A 20,000-nucleotide genomic window follows, 5' to 3' on the forward strand; every position below is an offset into this window, starting at 1 on the left:
TTGCAATATGCACTTAATACTTCAGCCAGTGCGCATCAGTCCAAGTCTGAGTGATGTTTGTCTCAAACGCAGTTGCGTGGAGTCCCTCTTAACCCGGATAAACTCTGTCATGATCTCATCAAATGCAGTAAATGGATAAGTTGACTATTGACGATAACCTCAAGCTTGAATTATAGCTTTACCGTAAATTAAACGTAATTATTTTTTCTGATATCCACATTTCTATTTTACTTTTCAGAAAAGAAAGAAAAACACGCATTTGTGTGGAAAGAAAATTTGATAAACTAAATGTCATTGCGTCGTCCGCGAAAGTAGAGCGATAGTCACTCCACAAACGCCTTTTATCTTTGAGGTCAATACATAAATCAACCAATAATCAATATGTAGCATAAATGAATCCCTGTGTTCATGGGCACACGTGTGATGCATCGTTCCCTCTATGCATGAGAACAAGGGGGCTAAACCAGAGAGAATTTAGGAAGAGGATGGCATTTGCAGTGGAAACCGGAAATGGGATTGTTGCGTAACTGGTAAACATTTAGTCATATTCACAAATTACCCTAAATAATACCCTCGCGCTTGGTGATAATAATACAGGATAAAAAATGTCACTGATATTAGTTATCTGTGATATTAATGTGAGAGGTCTGGTTCAAATCAAGACCTTCACGAGAGAAGATAGCGGATGTAATATGCACTGATATAGATAAAATGTAAGAGATAAATCAAGTAATGGGTCAAAGATAACAAATTCAAGACAGTTCTGTAAAATACACACTTCTTAGGAAATATTCTGAAATAAAACAACCACATGAGCCGCACTACGATTTAGAACAGCAAAAAATAACGATAATGATCAACATAACTGAAATGGACTAAAGATATTAATGACATGATTAATCACACCGCGATCATAATGAATCTTTGAAGCTGAATGTATCAACTAGCTTTAGTAGGGTTACATATAGTTCCCGTACCATGTAATATGAAATCCTTAGAAATGCCTTGGAAAAAATAGTTTGTTTATCCTGAATGACGGAGTTTGTATATCCTGTTTTGAGGGATTGGAGTCAGGATCTAACAAGGTAAAACCGATACCATGCAAAACATTAAAAAAATCAAGCGTGGAAAAAAATCAACCACCATAAACACTCCAGCCGAAATGAAAACCACTATCTAACACACCGCGTTCTTCTAGCAGACGAAACCACGTGACCAGAGGCGTCTGGGTAATAGTAGTTCTGATCGTAGCGCGTTCGAAAGTTCATTAAGTAATTTAGCATAGAATTTTAGCGTTGTAGCGGTACTGATATAGTACGCGTAAACTGGGCTTATAAAAATGTTTCAGTATATGCAAACCCGGAGATAATTCGATCAAAATGATGCTAATAATTATAACCCTCTCGTTAAACACCGCACATATTAATCCTAGACATTTCGTCTTGGTGTGACCTCATCCGATGGCCTGACCCAGCGTGTTCCTCACCCCCGGGGGACGCCAGAGCACAAAAGCACTGGGTCCGAAGTCAAAGTTAGCGCCGAGCGTTCACGTGTCTGGGGAGGGGCATTGTGGGTCGCGGCGGCGGCGGATCGACCGACAGCGAGGCAGCGAGCGGGCGCAGCGAGCGAACGCGGCCGCACAGGAGGAGCTCGAGAGTCGGCGAGGCGGAGGAGGTTCTCCCACCAAGGCTTCCCACCTGCGTGGCTTTTTCCTTGCTTTCTGGGGCCGACTTGAGACGCCTGCAACATGTCGGCGCATGACCAGATGCGTGCGATGCTGGACCAGCTGATGGGGACGTCCAGAAATGGTTAGTAGAGAGGCAATACGTGTTAAAACGGAGAATGGCATTCTTTTTTGTGTGTGATTTTGGTAGAAAGTGATGATGATGGTGGCGCTGTGTGACGACAATGGCGAGGATTAACCCACCACGCAGCTCTATTCCTTTTTCTGGAGATTTCAGCTTCCTTTCTTTGGAACTTGTGATTTGAGAGAAGTACAGTAATCACTTAAAAAGATGGAACGGCGAGATATATAAATGAAATATGGCCGGGAGTCACATAAAGACGAGACAATACGAGACTGCCATTATAAAGGTGACGAGGCTAAATCGGGCCACCATTTAGTTCTCTGTCTTTTCTCCTTCCCTCTCTCCTTTATTTAGTTATTTGGATTGCAGTATGGAAGCAGCTCTGTTGGATTTTATTCATGGTCAAGAATTTCTTCACTCTACTATGGGGGATGTTCTTGCGTCAACCTCCTTTGGCGATCTCACATGTGACAGAGATCAAAACTACGCTTTGAAACGTGCCTTTGGGTTATTGTGGTGGTTAGTGCTAGGTTGTTCAGGCTCTGTTAAACTGTAAGAGATTTAGTAGATGTTCAAGGGACTTAGATAGTTGGTGAGGTATATCTTTAGTCACAAAGATGTCATGTTGTAGGTTATTGTGTTTGGATGCTTGTATAAGAATTTCGTGGAATTTGGACTGCTGATTCCAAGTCTGTTAGAAAAGGTATTCTTTAAACTTTACTGTTGTCATTATAATTTAATGCTCGATCTACAGATTGTACAGATAAATTATAAAAGGGGATAATAAGTTTGGGTAAGAGTTGGTCTTTAGGGAACACAGATTGTTGTGGCTTTGTACCTGTGTGCTCTGGTAAAGGCCAACAAACTTCCGTCTTGTAGAAGCTGACAAGATAGTGTCTTCGATTTTTATTATCAGATTTTAAATAAGTTGAAATAGTTACCAGAATATGTTGGGGATTTGTAGGCCTTTGCCTGAGTAATGCCAGGCATGCAGATTGTGAGGTAATTTTACACACACAGCAGATCATGACAATTTTGGTGTTGATGGATTCCTCTCATTCTAGTTTCCAAGTATATAGAAATTATTGAATCAGTCATTGTGTTACAGGGGACTGATCCCAACCCTAGCCCAGGAAAACAAAATATTTTCTGCATATTCATGGCAGGAATACACCTGAGTGCTCAATGCCGAGTCAGTCCAATGCCCTCTCCTGCTGTGAATATTTGGAGGGTTCTTTGCATTCTATTGTGGGGTTTGGCAATTACCACCCAATATAGTGACTAAATCTATGTATGTTACTCATATTTTACCTTTTAATTTCCCTGGTACCTTTCAGGCCCTCCCCTGCTATCAGGGCCAAGATTGTCGCTGATGAGGGGTTTCCGCACAATAATTTCTAAATATTTGGATACTATAGAGTGAGAGGAATCCATTGATGTTGAATTCGTCATGATCAGTAATGTAAAATTACAGACTGTGAATGTTCAACACAGTATCACCATTAGACTGTAAGCCTTCCTTTAATAGATCATGGGAAGTTTTAGGTGCATTTATTTAGATCATAACCAGTATTATTACAGTTAAATGAAAAATTAATTTGAAAGCAGCAGACGTTTAGCATTGTTTTATTTCTCTTTGCTTGGAATGGTTCCGTATTTGACAGTAAAATGCCAGGGAGGTGAGGAAGCACTATCTTGCCAGAAACCACATGGTAGAAGTGTGTGTGCCTTTGGCAGTGTGTGTGAAGAGCAGAAGCCACAACTTTGCCAGATTAGTTTCAGTAGTCCATTCTAGCAAGGTCATGACCTCAGATCTTTGCAAACTTGCAGTGGTAAATGAATCACTTTCTATGTTATGGCGAGATAGTTTTTCAACCTCCCTGGCAAAATAATGTTGAAGGAAGCCACCTTTTAAAACCTGATGCATTTTTAATGCAACAGTGCTATATCATTCTCTACTCTTAATTCACTTTCAGTTAATCTTTACGGTATGGATGCACTTAGTTAAGGCATTTGGAATATATCTTTTAAAAGACAAAATGTTCCAGTAGTCGGTACAAGGACTAATGTACAGACGCAAACAGTAAGGCCATAAATAAAGGAAAATATTGTGGTAAGTCCACCTGGTGCTCCCTAGTTCCAGCTCTATCTTGCTATGTACACTGAGGTGAAAACAATGTTTCCTGGGTAGTGTTGGGGGGGGGGGGATTAACCCTTCCCTTGGGCAGTGCCTGAAGGGCATGCTCAGTCAAGGCAACTTAGATTGATGAGTACATTTTTGACTTGGAGTTGTGGAATTGGTCTCTGGCGAGTGCATTCATACTGTAAAGAACTACCTCATTTTCCACAGTAAAAGGACCTGTATTTTTAGTCAGTAAATCAAAATGAGTAGTATGATACTTGAAAGTTGTACAAACTGTACAGATGTCCCAACATCTAATACAGTTACCCTACCTCTTTACCATATTGTGCCAGATAAATGGTGTGTTAGGAACCAGTCCAAGTTCTGTTTCATATAAGTGGAGTTTGTTGGCCTCTGAAGGTGTTTGAAGCAGGAAAGCCAAAGCATTGCTTTGTGTGGTCTTGTTCTGGATAGGTGCCATATTTACCAAAGTCTGTACTGGTTACATCTGGTCATGTTCATTGATTGTCATTTAAAATTCATGGGCAGAGCAACTTGCCCAGAACTTTACAATTGTGCGATTCCAATCATGTATATGCCATCTGCATGAACAGTCTTACTTATATTTCATTTTAACTTTAATTATATAGCTTTGTTAGTATAGACATTTATATCTATTCTAATGTTATGTAACACTTCCATATATAATAAATCCAGAATTTTTCTTATCACTTGAATAGATTAAAAGTAGAATGAAAGGGAAGTCTAGTTCTTTTGCCGTCATCTTTGGCAGTTGTACATGTAAATTTGATACGTAAATATGATAAAAATATAGATATCAGTATGACTAAATCAAGTGGAATTTAGAAAACCAATGATAATGAGCAAGTTCATGTGTAATCAGAGATTAAGAATGGGTCAAGGATATGGATATGAAGATTGGGTAAAGGATATAGATAGCAAGTATCCATATTGCCTGCTAGACAGAGCATAAATCCATCATACTAAGGAGAGCTAGACTTCCTCTCTTTATTTTATAGTGCTTTGGGCATACTGCAATGATATTTTTATTGCTGTGGCTGCAGGAAATGAAGGTTGTCATTCTTGATTTAATGAAGACTGTTAGGAACAGTACATTTGCTATACATTATTCATTGATTATTGAACTCATTTTCATGAATACATGATCATGCTGTACAGAACGGCTCAAGGTTATTGATGGTGTATATTAATAGCCTGTAATCTATAATGTACAGAGGACATCTTGTTAAAATGTAATATTGAAATAGTGAATATTAGAATTAACTGTTGATTTCTAGAACAGGAAATAGTACAATATAATAATCTTCATTTGTTTTACTGGAGATTACATATACCTTTTTTTTTTAACTCATGAATTTCACAAAAATGTAATCAGTTCCAGGCAGGTAGATGAGAAATCTTTGATATTTGGGGAAATAATATTTAAAAGTTACCGAGACACCCACAGTGACTTGTGTGATTGCCATGGCCTATGTGCTTTAAGTGCTCCAGTGAGCGCTAACAAACCTCTATCATGTATCATGTATATATATTCTGACTAGTTTCTTCTTGGAGACCCTGGAAATTTATAGTCAAATTAGGAATTGGCAATTACACTATTCATTACTGGTGTGTCAGTAACTTGGGAGAAAATTGATAGCATGTTATTTTCAATTTATGATCACTTTATTTTATATATGGATAATATCCACTTGACCATACAGTTGGAATATGTCATAATTAGGATGTTAGTTAATATCTTGTCACCCAGTTGCTAGATTGTTGAGATTGTCATTGACTAGTAAGCAGTAAGCCTTTCCAATTTGACTACCTTTGTGATTGATATATTCAATCATATATGAATGATTTATGTGGTTGTTACTTTATGAAAAGTACTCAGATATGGAGGTCAGTTAAGAGTGGTATCAATGCCTCTATCATTGATTGTGAAATCTGTAACTTGAGTTACTACATATAAAAATTCCTCATACATCTTCAAACTTTCACTTGCTCCAAATATGAACTTTGCTGAACCATGTACTATACTCCAACCTTAAGTAATGAATGAATTGCAAACACATTCGACTAAGACTCCAGTGGCATATTCTCAATTAACACAAATTCCAAAAAAACAATCTCGTGATTGTGACTAGTTTTCTTGAAACTTTTATTATAAAGCCTTTCTTAAAATATTGTAATGTCTTCTGTGTTTGTAAGAAGTGAAATCCCACTGTCATTGTACTCAAGGATTTTTACAGTTCCAGTGCAGTTTCTCAGGTCTTAGACTAGGCCTAAAGGTCAGACTCCCCTTTCTAACATGCTTTGATGATAGTGACCATGAAAGTTGTTTGTAAAATGCTAAGGACAATCTTGTTCTTAAAAGGGAATTGTAAGCTATTTTCTTTTCTTTTTTCCCCCCACCTAAGAAGTAAGGTAATTCAATGCTGATGTATTATTATGGTTATGTTGGCAGTTTAGATTAAAGGTTGTAATTATTTGAACCAATATTTTTAAAGTTTTCTCATTGATCTAGTGTAGGTACCAGTCAGGACTTTGTATTCTAATTGATATGGAGTTGTCATAAATAAAGAAAAATCTTTCCTAGAACAGCTTGCTAATAGAATGAATGATGCAGTTTATATGTGGGTTTAGTGTTGGGTTTTAAAGGTTATGTTGTTACTAATAGGAAGCAAATTATACTTGTATAAACTTCATGTAACATAAATGAATGAAACCAAAATGTTTAGTAATTCTTGGACTTTTTTATTAGCATATAAAACTACCATTTTTTCAACTTTAATGATTTTCTCAGATTTCAAGATTAATATCAGACCAGTTATGAAATGAATGGAATGGCATATGTACTGGCATGTGATCAAGTCCCACATTGTATTAGTATGCATTGAATTGAATTCCTAATGCGGCTGGAAGTCCCGGGAAGCACAAATACAACAGTCATCCTTACCAGGGGTGTACTTCTCTATTTTCATATTATTGGGAATGATATGTTTTGATATGTATACATTTGGTAGTGCATTGTATTGATACATTACACACATGAACAATTTGAGTGATGGTAATCTGTTCAGTTTGAGCATACTTTATATGATTATTCAGTGAATTGATTTGAGTTGACTAGCTTAAAAAGGTAATAATTTTTTAAGCGGTGACATTCAGCCTGGAATGTCAAGTGCAAAGATGAGCTGTGTGGCACTTGCGGCATAAATTAGAAGATTAAACCTAAAAGATGTAAGGTAGCTCTTCAGGAAGGAGGTATACAAGGTTCTTGAAGCTTCATACACGGAAGGCTAAATATGTAGATGAAGTTGCCATCGATAGTCTTTTCTTTAGCTCCCTTAAAGTGAATGAGACAGTTTTAGAATTAGATATTTACATATCAGTTCCATCAATTCTAATTTAGTTATATCTTGTTAAGTTTAGTTATTATATATGTTTGTATTCCACTTTCCATTTCCTCTGTCAATAACTTTATATCCTTGGGAACAAAACACAATTTGCTCATGTTTAGTTTTGAGGTCAACATATTCTCTTGACATAAGTCTACCTTTGTGTGAGCACACCAATAGAATTTATGTAAACAAATAATGTCTTTGAAAATCTTATGATAATTAAAGTTTTTATCATCGTCATCAGTCATCATCATCATCATCATCAGTCAGTCATCATCATCATCATTATCATGTCAGTCATTATCAGTCAGTCAGTCATCATCATCAGTCAGTCATCATCATCAGTCAGTCATCATCATCAGTCAGTCAATCATCATCATCAGTCAGTCAATCATCATCATCAGTCAGTCAATCATCATCATCAGTCAGTCAATCATCATCATCAGTCAGTCAATCATCATCATCAGTCAGTCAATCATCATCATCAGTCAGTCAATCATCATCATCAGTCAGTCAATCATCATCATCAGTCAGTCAATCATCATCATCAGTCAGTCAATCATCATCATCATCAGTCAGTCAATCATCATCATCATCAGTCAGTCAATCATCATCATCAGTCAGTCAGTCAATCATCATCATCAGTCAGTCAGTCAATCATCATCATCAGTCAGTCAGTCAATCATCATCATTAGTCAGTCAATCATCATCATTAGTCAGTCAGTCAATCATCATCATCAGTCAGTCAGTCATTATCATCAATTAGTCATCTTCAATATCAGTAATCATCATAATTAACCTATTAACACCGGTATATTTTGAAGTCAAAAAGAATAGTTTCCGGGCGGCTACAAAATTGGCGTGCGGGGCTGGCCCGGAATCTGCCCACACGCTGGCCATGGCCCACGACGTATTTGGAGCACAAGCTCTAATCCAACGGCAGTGTTTATTTTTCCGGGTGTCTCATATATGGGACACCCGTCGTAAATGGGTTAATCAGCATTATTATTCATTATTATTAATCATCATCAATATCATTATCATCAATCATCATCAGTCTGGAATTTTTAAAAACTGGACAGAAAGAAAAGAAAAATTAAAAGTAATCCCTTAAAGAACACAAAACAATAGTCTTAGTAGTGCAAAACACACTGCAGAAAGGGAAGATTCGTCCCCAATTGCTTATCAAAGGTACATCCACAGTGCTAGTTGTGGCCTCCTTGCCTTTGGCATTCCAGTGAGGGAACAAAAACCACCACTACATATATTCTGTGAAGAGAGAGCTTGTACTCCACATTTGTAATTTGTCGTCAAATTAGGAAGCAGTCAGAATTCTTACCTTGAAGAATATATGTAGTGTATGTTGGCCTTTGTCGGAGCATCCACAGAATGGAAGCCATGGTGATTGCATGCCTGAGTGTCAAGGGTGTTGTCTAAGGTTTAAGGATTACCTGTTCATGTTTTAATCAATTAAGTCATTGATACATGTTGCAATTGAGTATTGTTAATCATGTATATTTTTTTTAGTACTGGTAGTGTTATAAGTGATGCCACTGTAGCTGTTGTTACTACAATATTTATATTTTTTATTGATGGCTTAGATGGAATGATTTTTAGACTATATAGATGATTATAAGTACAATTTTCTCATACCTTTTTCGTTTAGTTCAGGTGGAGAATCAGCAGCCCAAATTTCGAGGAGTTGAATGGAGAATTGTTTCTGTTCATACAGAATTGCTATTGATTAGGGTGTTGTTCGAAAGGGTTAGGGAGTCGAAGCTATGTTAGGAATGGGCTCCAGGTCTGCCTTTGAAATTGCTGGTTAGGTTCTTTTGTGTGAGTGGACAGGTTGGCAGGGATTCCAAGGGATAGTATTGTTTTGAAGAAGGTCCTCTGTGAAATGATGATTCTTGTTGGAAAAAGAAAAGACATGTCCAGTTATATTTCCTGTCTTATATATATATATATATATATATATATATATATATATATATATATATATATATATATATATATATATATATATATTTATATATTTATATATTTATATTTTTTGTTTCTCGGTTATTTGCACATTTTTCGTTTGTTGGTAATGATAATGCAATTAATGGTTTAATAAAAAATAACTAAAACTGTAATTGCTTTACTTTGGTGATGCTTAAGGTGATTTAAATTTTTATAATTACAGTAAATTGATTTCAGTAGGTTTCATGTATTTCAACCAATGCTGTACCATAAGTTTTCAATTCTGATTATTAGTTTTTCTATTCGTACTCTAGATTATATTGATTTATTAATATCACTAAAACTCTTTACCCATATTGAGTATTGAGTCATATGTCAAGTTATTTATGTGATGGTTGAAATCTATTTGTGTTCAGTTTCAAATGTATTATTATTTGTAACTGACCTGTAATGGCTTATCAAATGTATATTTAAGCTAAATAATAAATTGTGTAATTTTGTGATAAATGAAATTTGGTAGAGTAATTGCTCAGTATGATAATTTGTTGATACAGTGTTATTAATTGTTTTTAATTATTATTGTTTAATTTGCTTTGCCATCATGTCACCAAAGTATATATTAAGGCATCAATGGGTGCTTGACTCTGGATAGTCTAGAAATTAAGCATTTATTTGAAATATTTACAGTGATTGTATTTGAGGTCACTTTTTAATGTAACAATCGCATTGGTGCCTTTAATTATCTGATGGAATCATTTAAGAGATTGAAAAAGAAAGAAAAAAGGAAAATTGGAGATCACCAAAGATAGCTTACAGATGCATTTGTCAAATGAAATCCAAATGCTATCAAAGTTCTCAGAATTCATGCACAGACAGCACCTTGACCATGCAGTACTGATGAGAGTGTGAGAGCTATGACTGTCTCTGTCTATGTAGGATGTGAGTGGAGTGACTTAGAGATAGAATATTGTAAGACTCTGAATTCTGCGAGCTGTTTTAACTTCCCGTCACAGTGGTCATAGGATTGGAATATGGAATCGCAAAGAGCTTGTGTCGACTGCAACAGATTTCTTTCAAAGAAAAAAGAGAAAGAAATACGGGGATTAATGATTACTATATCATGTGTTCCTTTGGTTTGCTAAGGTTTCTTTGGTAAAAACGAGGATATTGAGATTGAGTTGTTGATTTATTTTTCTTTTTTTTACAATTATACATTTAATTAAATCATTAGTGTTGTTTAGCATTTCTTTTTTTTTCTTTCTTTCTTTAATGATTATGCAGAGATCTTGCCATATTTAATGAGAAGAATCTTGAATTATCCTGATCATTGTTCATGAGAGTATATTTGAGATGCTGTTATTGTCACTTTTTGATAAGCACTTGCCAATCTGTGTGATGCATATGTTCTCTCTCTTTCTGTCTCTCTTTCTCACAAAAAAAAAAAAAAAAAAAAAAAAAAAAAAAAAAAAAAAAAAAAAAAAAAAAAAAAATCAAGGGGAGATAGATGTACTAGAAAGGGTGTTATTTGTGGCATTATGTTTTGCAGAGCAGTAGCTTTGATGCACGTCCTCTGGTGTATATGACTCATATTGATAAGTTAATCCCAATTTCTTCTAGGGTGGAGCAAAGAGCGACACAATGCTTTAACTTGACATGGTGGAATCACTGCGACCACGTGTGTATAACCTGTTGTCTATTTTTCGCCAAATGTCTACTGTTTTATAACCTTTTTGATGATTATGCAATTTATCCAACTCACTGTCCTCTTTTCTGCAAATTGCCAGTTTGGTAGATTCATTTGTTATTCAAATTTAGGAACACAAGAGATGGGACAATCTTTCTGAGCCAGTCTTTTCTTCACAAGAGAAACTAGTTTTAGCAAGTTTACATGAAAGTTGTAAGAAGATGGTACATTGTCCAATACAGATTCTTGTGGTTTACCCTCCTCTAACTCTGTGTCCAATAATGCTCAAAACTGGGCATACTTTGCAGGCATAATCCAGCGGCTGGGAAGATATCTCCATACGGCTTGGGGGTGCTGGTTGTGAGTTTTAGACGCATAATGTCAATATTTAGCCTTTTTTTATTATTTTTTTTTTTATTTCTGAGAACATTTTCAAGATCACTAATGTTTTAGGATGTGGTGTAACCTGGTGTGGGAAATGGAAGGGTGAAAGGGTGAGTGTGTAAGAGTGGAAATCAATTTTGGAGAGTGCATGTGGAGTGATTTTGTGTATCAATTTTCTGGGTCCTTGAGTGACTCCTTTAGCACCTCAGGTTACACCCTCACATGTTAGTGTAAGTTCAGGGTAATGAGAAGGTAACCATGACCTTTGGATATTCTTTGATAATGATTGAAATAGTTTTTTCACCTTGAAAAAAGGAAAGGGGGGTTTCAAAGAGACATTTTTAAAATGCTTATTTGAAGGACTTTGACTTTTTAAATGTTAAAATTTGCATTTTTTTGTGGGGTGTATTTTTCTTGCTAATTTAAAGCAATCACTAGGTCATGGGCCACCTCTTACTGTTAAGACTTTAGAATAGGTTGAAGCATTCATCCAACATGTGCAGCCAAAAATCATTTTGCTTTCCTTAGGTAGATAATGTGTTTGGAATAAAGCTTTATTAACACTTACTGTTCATTAATATAAATTTAGAAGAGAAAAAAAAGAGAAAAAAAAGACTAGCCTTTTTTATGACTGCCAGTTTGTATACAGCACCAAGCATTGAGTTTTGGGCTGCATCTCGTTGTGAACATGTACTGATCTGTGGCTGGCGGTTCTCCCATAGGTGATGACAACACATACCGGCTGAAGTTCAGTGACCCAAAGGTGTGCAAGAGTTTCCTTCTCACCTGCTGTCCCCATGAGATCCTTTCGTCAACGGTGAGTAGGATTTTGAGATTCCTTTGTTTCTATATATAAATAGATAGATATAGATATAGATATATAATTTGTTATTTTTTATTTTTTATAGAATTTACTTACTGTTCATAGCTTGATGAATAAAATAATAATGAATAGTTTGATTTTATGGTGAAAGCTCTTCACACAAATTATGTTTTAGTAACTATATCTTGACCACTTTTTTGAATGAACTGACATGTGATAAACTCCTCCTGTAATATATTATTCATATTCCAGCGAATGGACCTGGGTGAGTGCCCCAAGGTCCATGACTTGGCACTTCGGGCTGACTATGAACAAGCATCCAAAACAAAAGACTACTTCTATGACATTGATGTAAGTATGATTATCTCTAGACTTTTGCTCTTGACTAGAGCTAAATTATTTGCATGAAAACAATATTAAGGTGTGTGTGGGGGGGGTGGAATGATTGTGAGTATGAATATATTTATATGTATATGTATCCTCAGTGAAGGGTATGGATGTAACCATCATGACGTAATCATGTATACGTGTCATAACTTGCAGCAGGTGGGCCAGGTGTTCCCAGCTTAGGCCTAGCCACAAAGTCTAGACTAATACATAATATTACATCTGAAAGAAACTGGCCCATGTCATGGATATATTGCTGTATATGTGGGGTATTACTTCTCAGGTTGATAAGGAAATATTCATTCTTGTGATTGATATTTTAAACTGTACACTGATATTATTGTTAATATATTGTAAATAGTTAACAATTACTGTTTTCAGGCAATGGAGCACCTACAGTCCTTCATCACCGACTGTGATCGAAGGACAGAATCGGCTAAGAAGAGACTGGCAGAGACCCAGGAGGAACTGAGCGCTGAGGTTGCTGCCAAGGCTAACAAAGTCCATGACCTTGCCGAACAGATTGGTAAAAAGTTAGCAAAAGCCGAAGGTCTTGGTGCTGATGGGATGGTGGAGGTAAGAGCATACACTGTTTTCAACTCATTCCGACGCAAGATCGGTTTTTAAAAAACTAGCTACAGCAGGTCTTAGCTGAAGGTAAGAGTTGGAAAACGTTAGAATTGAGTTGTGCTTATTTTTCCCTCCATTTTGCTTGGCTGAAACATTAGAAGGATTACATCATCTGGATGAAGATTCAAGTCACTTGCTTATGATTGTCTTCTATCTACCTTAACTGCAGATTTTAGGATCATTTGATATGTATGTAAAGAGGAAAGCAAGTGCAAAAACAGGGATAAGCCTATGATTATTAAGAAATTCTAAATTTGTTTTATATAAAGAATATACTGTAAATTACCATTGTAGGACAAAAATATGAAAAATTTCTAGCTATTCCAGAAGGCTTTCAGCTTGAAGATATATTTGCAGGCTTATAACTGTCACTTGCAGCACTTTGGATGTTTATATTACTTTAAGTCCCGAATTAATGTTCCAAAGTGAATAAAATTCGTAGTCTTCAAATTCTAAAGAATTACCCACCAGATGGTCAAAAAATCTATTAACTGTGCATAGATACTAGTATCTAGTAGAATATGTATAAATTCCATTGGGAATTTTTTTGCAGGATATAGACAAGCACAAGCAGAATAATTATCAGGAAAAACATTTATTGCAAGTTACGTTATGAAGTATTTTTTTTGCCTGCCTACTCAAAGGCTATGAAGCTTGAAGTGGGACATTGATAGACTGCTGTGAAGTGAGTTATCATTGTTAATGCTTTTATGGTTTCAGGAAATTGCTCTTTGTCATGGACTTGTTTCTAAAAGTTGATTAATTGATGTATTACTAAAACAAAGCATACTGGTATGTTGATTTGGGACTAAGAGTATTGATTTGTTTGATATCATTAGTCAGCGTCTCCTTAGATGTTTTGTGTATTTTTGTTTTTCTTTACCTCACAAATGTGCTTGTTTTGTTTTAAATTACAATTAGAGGAACCGAAGGTCCGTATCAGTTCTTAAATTACTTTTTTTGCTGTGTTTAATGTCATGGAGTAAAAGGGTATTTTGATATTCACTGATTTTAATTTCCAGGAGAGTATGAAGCTCATGGAGGAAGTAGAAGATCTTCGGAAACGCAAAGCAGCTGCAGAGCAGGAGTATCGTAATTCCATGCCAGCTTCGAGCTACCAGCAGCAGAAACTGCGAGTGTGTGAGGTCTGCTCTGCCTACCTTGGCATCCATGACAATGACAGACGGCTTGCTGATCATTTTGGCGGGAAGCTGCACTTGGGCTTCATCAAGATCAGAGAAAAGCTTGAGGAATTAAAGGTGAGGTTTTTGTGGTGAATGTTATAGAAGTATAATGCTAAGCTAAAGCATCCCTCCTCAATAAACAGAATGGTTCTTAAACCTTGGTCAGTTATATACTCATTGAAGCAACTGCATACCCTTGTAATTATAATAGTTTTCTGTTTATAATTAATATAACAATTACAAGGTGCATGAAATTTAAAATGATTTTGGACCATGCAAATCTAACAAGATAAGTAAATATGAATGAAAAGGTAACAATCTTTTGAACAAGTTGAGAAACACCCCTTTGTATGCCCAGCTTTAGAAATGTATATTTTTAGCAGAATTATCTTGGTAAGAATCCTTAGTATAGATGACGTATTGGTCTTGTCATATAAAAGGTACCCAAATTCATTTGTAAGCCACAGTTTGACGACGGCTTAGCATTCCATAGACATCTCCTCTATATGTTTATGCAGCAAAAAAACAAACAAAGTACTTTTCTGGTCATTGTTGCTACTTTTCTTTTTAGAAATCACAGTAAAAGTACTGTGTCCGTGAAAGTGCTCATAAAGGCACTTTGTTACAAAGAATGTGGAATTTGGTCACCCAATGAATCATGAATGATAATCTTGGTCTCTGATGATCCTAACCACATATTTTCTGTCCATTAACAGAAAACGGTTGAAAGCCGAAGGGAGAAGAGAAGGGAGGAACGTGAGCTAGAACGCAATGCTCGGTTTGGGGAAATTGCTGACTATGATGTCACAAGGTTTGTTGTCTATCTTTCCCATTGCCATTACCATTACCATTTCTGTACCCCTTCCCCCTTCCTGTTCCTATTCTCCTTTTCCTCTTCCCTGTCATTTCTTGTTTCCTTTTCCTTATCCCTGTCCTTTCTTGCTTCCTTTTCCTTGACCGTATAAATTCTTGTTTCCTTTTCCGTGACCCTGTACATTCTTGTTTTCTTTTCCTTATCCCCATCCTTTCTTGTTTTCTCCTCCTTTTCTGTATCCCAATCCTTTGTTTTCTTCTACTTTTCCTTATCCCTATGCTTTCTTATTTCCTTTTCCTGAGTTCATTACCACTTTTGTTTTTTCTCTCCTTTTCCGTCCTTTTTGTGTTTGAGGGTCTTCCCATAGTGCTGAAAGGACGAGAATATCACAGAAAAGACTGCCAATCATAGCATCCTGTCATGCTTTACTGTATTGGAATTTGTTTGTATTAGCTCTAAGCAATTTTTAAGAAAGGCTTAACAGATGGACTTCAAAATCGCAACTAGAAGGCAGAGTAGGAGTCGAGTGTTTTATGTGAATTTTGATGTTGAATAGAATTCAAAAACTTGTAAATATTTTCCAATAAGATTAGTTGCAGAAAGCCATTCTGATAAAAATTATGACTTCCAGGGATCATGAGAGAGAGAGATACCGGGATGTGGACCGGGATAGGAGGGATCGTTACCGTGACGACGACAGAGAGAGAAGGCGCCGGAGGTCAAGGACAAGATCAAGGTCACGTGAAAGGCGTCGCCGAAGGTCCAGATCTCGTGACCGATATTACAGGTCTCGTTCTCGATCAAGGTCACGTGACCGCAGGTGAGTAATTTTATTGTTGATATTGTTATTGCCATTGTTATTTTTATTAGCATTATTATTAATAATATTTTTATTAGCATTATTATTAATAATATTTTTATTAGCATTATTATTATTATTGTTATTATTGTTATTGTTATTATTATTGTTATTGTTATTATTATTGTTATTGTTATTATTATTGTTATTGTAATTGTCATTGTTTTTGATAATAATAATATTGACCCACTAATGACGGGTGTCCCACATATGAAACACCCGAAAAAATAAATATTGCTGGGCGTCCCGCCAGTGTGTCGCTGTATTGGGGCTCACGCTCTGTGGCCGGCGGGTGGACAGAGTCCGGGGTAGCTCCGCCCACCGATTTGGTAGCCGCCCAGAATCTTTTATTTTCAGCTTCAAAATATACCAGCGTTAATGGGTTAATGATAACAATAACAGTAATAGATGATGATAATAATAATGATAATGATTATAATAAAAATAATAATAACAGTAATAATAAAAATAGTAATAACAACAACAATACTATTATTACTATTATTATTATTATTATTATTATTAATATTATTAATATTAATATTGTTCATAAATCTCATTATTATTATAATTAATATTGATATTATTAGTATTAGTAGCATTAGCATTATTAGCATTTTTGGTATTACTTTTTTATTATTTTATTTTTATTTTTTTCAATAATCATCTTGTTCATTTTGTACATGTTCCATTCTTGTTGCTTTCTTTCCTTTAATTTGTAAACATATATTGTTTTCATGTTGATTTTACTATTAACTGCTTGCAGCCCATTCTTCATAATGGTTATATTTTTTCCATATATTTCAGGAGGCATTCAAGGAGCAGGGAAAGTTCAAGGCGATCTCGTCGGTCAAGATCCAGAGACCGCCATACACGTTCGCGGGAGAGGTCGCATTCGAGAGGGAGAACTTCACGAGAAAGAGTATCCCGAGATGTGGAGGAAGAAAGAAAATCCCGAGACAAAATCATTGAGGAACCTGAACCACCTGAGAGAAGGTTGATATTATAGTATTTTTTTTAGTTTTATAACGTTTCTCATCTTGTTGTCCTCATATGGTTCCTCTTCTTGCTCTTATTCTTCCTCTTCCACTTTCTCTTCATATAGAATAGTTTTTTATAGGTGTATCATTTGTTTCATTTGTGTTTCTTGTTTGAGTACAAGCATGAATATGCGATTTTTTTTTATCTTTGGCTTCATTTTATTCATCTTCCCCATAGTTTCAATGGCAATTTAAGCTGCTCAACCAGAAGCATGTTCTGAAATTGAAGTAAGGTTAGAAAAACAAAGACAATATCCTATTCTTTTTTAAGATGACAGAACCTTAACAAAAACCTGTTTCGCTCTTTCAGGGACGGAAGTCCAGAAAACGGAGAAATCACAGATGACAGGTCCAGAGATGGAATGGAGTGAGAAGGAAAGCCGTGGATTCTGGTACCAACGAATTTGAATTTACGCAAATCAGCAGCCACTGAGTGTTAAAAAGCGTTACTAGAATTTTTTCTATTTCTTTTTAATCTCTACCATATTAGGTTATTTATATAATTTAGCATAATTGCATCCAGATACCTCTCCTTACAGACAAAGAAAAGAAAAAAATTGAATAGTGCAAAAGAGAGAAAGAGGAATGTATCACATTTTCTGTGCAAATCTCTGTATCTCCCTTTTTTTCTTCATCACTTTCACCCAGATATCACCGACACTGCTGTGTCTTAATAATTTACCTGCAAATATAAAGAAAAAAAGAAAAAAAAAGAAAAGTGTTAGTTTTTAATTATTTTTTTAGGGGTGCGTAGATATGTCGGATGCACACAATTTAAAAATCATGGTTTTTGTTAAAACTTCATATTCTATTTAAGGACATATTCTCATGTGATATAGCACTTCTGTCTTCAAATAGGCATTTATCTCCAAATACCTGATGTTAGTGCTATTTTTCCATAAGCTTTCTTGGTAACAGAAGTTGATGAACCAAGTAACAATAGAGTCTTGGACACAAGTTGATGTAGTGAATGTTAATCAATTCTGTATATAGGCTATACAGTACACTGTCGAAAGATCAGTTTAGATGAATCTTCCTAGAAGATGCATAGTCATGGCCAAAATGTACAATAGTTGACTACTTTTAAAGCAAGTGAATTTCCTGTTCCTGTTTCTTTTGAGGAGTTTCAACAGCAGAGCTGATGTAACCAATCTTGCTACACATTTGCAGTAGCAACTAGAATTGCATAAAATGTAAAAAAGAAAAAAAGCGGGCTTTCTTTTTTTTGTTTCAAGTTATTTTGTTTGCATCATTGATCATGTCAAAGAATATATTCACAATTTTTACCTGAGTGAGGATTCTGATGTACACATGTAATCTTTTTCAATAAATTTGAAATGTTTTGCAGCTGTTTTTAAACCTTACTTCAATTTATTGCATCATATAACAATGCAGAGGTAATGTATTAAAGAAAATTTATGGTAGTGGAAAACAAAACTACTTTATGGAGTGCTAATGCTCAGAGAAGTAATGAAACCTTTGAAATTATTTTATATGTTTTTTGACAAGTACATCATGTATATACAGTTCACATTTACTGTTAAATTTACCATGGAATGTCATTAACATGTCAAGTATTCTGACAGAAAAAGTAAGACGGTAATATTCATCAAGCACATAGACACTAGATAAGAAATCCAGAAGTTAATGTTTGCAGGTTTAACAGGTTTCATGCTAACTTCTGTAAGGAAACTAAGTACAGGTTTGTTACCGAGTATGCTTTCTTTCTCTCCAATTCGTCATTTGTATTCTGTTAAGTGTTGGAAAACGATAACTTTTAGTGGTAGTTCACCGTTACTAAAATTAGTCGACGAAGAGCGACTAAGGTAAAACACTGGGGTCACCCATATCTAAAGAGGCGTTGTCAAGTCCCTTTATTAAGAGAGAAGATCTAAACAACATTTTTTGCTCAGACGTTGGTTATACCAAACTGATTTTCCTTCGGGCCAACCACATAAACCTTGAACAATGAGTATGATAAATTTGCAATTATTTTTGTTTGTTTGTTTTAGGAAAATTTGAAAATTAGAAAAACACAATTCCAGTATAGGAAGGAAAGAATGATCACCATTGTTAATTTTGCTATTAATACTTGTTTGCACTGTAAATGAGCAATTTGAATCGGTGGAATTGTAATTTACCAACAGTGCCCAAGTCTATTAACAATAATTATTTCTGCAGTTCTATCAAAGCCTGACATAACATCCATCAGTACTATCAATGGAACTCAGTTGATGACTCAGTTCTTTATAATTTGTTTTCCATTTCCGAAACTGGACAGGAGGAAAAGAATCAACAATTAGCACCATAGATGCAGGTCATTTTTTAACGATTACTGTAATTATATACTAGGAAACAAGTTTTGCATTATACATTATCTATTTTTGATTTTGAGGTTACTAAGTTACATATCCATACATATATAATGCCCAGGTAAATGGTAAAACAAACAGCAAAATATCTAGAAATGGCTAAAAGTAAATGGTTACGTAGGACCATCCCCCAATCCCTTGCTCCTTGTTGTCTGGGAGGGGGGGCCTAGGAGACAAGACGAAAGTCCGATGATCACCCTACGTTGACCCTCAGCCCTCGCCTCAACTAATTTTGCATGGTCTTTTCTTCTTCCCCTTTCCCTTTCTTTCTTTGCTTCATCCCCTTCTGTCCAAGTACTTCCTAAGGTGCGAGATCGTAATGAAAGGATGAAAGGCTGGCTTTGTGTCCATACTGAACGGTGTACGTACTCCATTTGCTCTTCCCTATTTACCCTTTTCACTACCATACTAAACTTCAGCGCTCTATGGCCCTTGGCAGCTAAGGCATTTTTGTCCTACTAGTGAACTCATTTTTACCCCTTTCCCCACAATACTTT

General features: G+C 35.7%; 2 protein-coding genes across 6 annotated transcripts in view; one reads left to right on the forward strand and one right to left on the reverse strand.

Moving 5' to 3' along the window:
- Nucleotides 1–1,115, reverse strand: part of LOC113805825 (cilia- and flagella-associated protein 58) — a 28,931-nt gene extending 27,816 nt beyond the window's left edge. The window contains exon 1 of one of the 2 annotated variants that reach the window (XM_070120943.1): nt 978–1,115. The gene's annotated coding sequence lies outside the window, so the exon portion shown is untranslated. Of the gene's footprint in view, nt 437–977 lie in introns of those variants that run through there. The other variant, XM_070120942.1, reaches the window with a different exon arrangement.
- Nucleotides 1,116–1,578: 463 nt separating this feature from the next.
- On the forward strand, nt 1,579–18,474 carry LOC113805824 (putative RNA-binding protein Luc7-like 1). Of its 4 annotated transcripts, XM_027356872.2 has the most exons (11): nt 1,582–1,808; nt 10,944–11,001; nt 11,319–11,370; nt 12,117–12,211; nt 12,470–12,568; nt 12,986–13,180; nt 14,257–14,493; nt 15,135–15,229; nt 15,864–16,052; nt 16,899–17,087; nt 17,442–18,474. In XM_027356872.2, exons 5-11 carry the CDS (start codon nt 12,473–12,475, stop codon nt 17,500–17,502), a joined length of 1,062 nt encoding a protein of 353 aa, XP_027212673.1. In that variant the 5' UTR covers nt 1,582–1,808; nt 10,944–11,001; nt 11,319–11,370; nt 12,117–12,211; nt 12,470–12,472; the 3' UTR covers nt 17,503–18,474. The 4 variants fall into 4 exon arrangements, with proteins under 4 accessions (XP_069977045.1, XP_027212672.1, XP_027212673.1 ...); XM_070120944.1 differs by lacking the exon at nt 11,319–11,370 and having other exon boundaries at nt 1,579–1,808; XM_027356871.2 differs by lacking the exons at nt 10,944–11,001; nt 11,319–11,370 and having other exon boundaries at nt 1,580–1,808.
- The last annotated feature ends 1,526 nt before the right edge of the window (nt 18,475–20,000 follow it).

Source organism: Penaeus vannamei, chromosome 4 (assembly GCF_042767895.1).
Source record: "Penaeus vannamei isolate JL-2024 chromosome 4, ASM4276789v1, whole genome shotgun sequence".
Lineage (NCBI taxonomy): Eukaryota > Metazoa > Arthropoda > Malacostraca > Decapoda > Penaeidae > Penaeus > Penaeus vannamei.

Excerpts from the sequence above, each read along its gene's own strand:
- LOC113805824 (XM_027356871.2), top strand. The coding sequence starts at position 1,748 with ATGTCGGCGCATGACCAGATGCGTGCGATGCTGGACCAGCTGATGGGG. Across the intron at positions 13,181-14,256 it reads GTGCTGATGGGATGGTGGAG|GAGAGTATGAAGCTCATGGA; the intron begins GTAAGAGCATAC and ends TTTAATTTCCAG. Across the intron at positions 17,088-17,441 it reads CCTGAACCACCTGAGAGAAG|GGACGGAAGTCCAGAAAACG; the intron begins GTTGATATTATA and ends TCGCTCTTTCAG.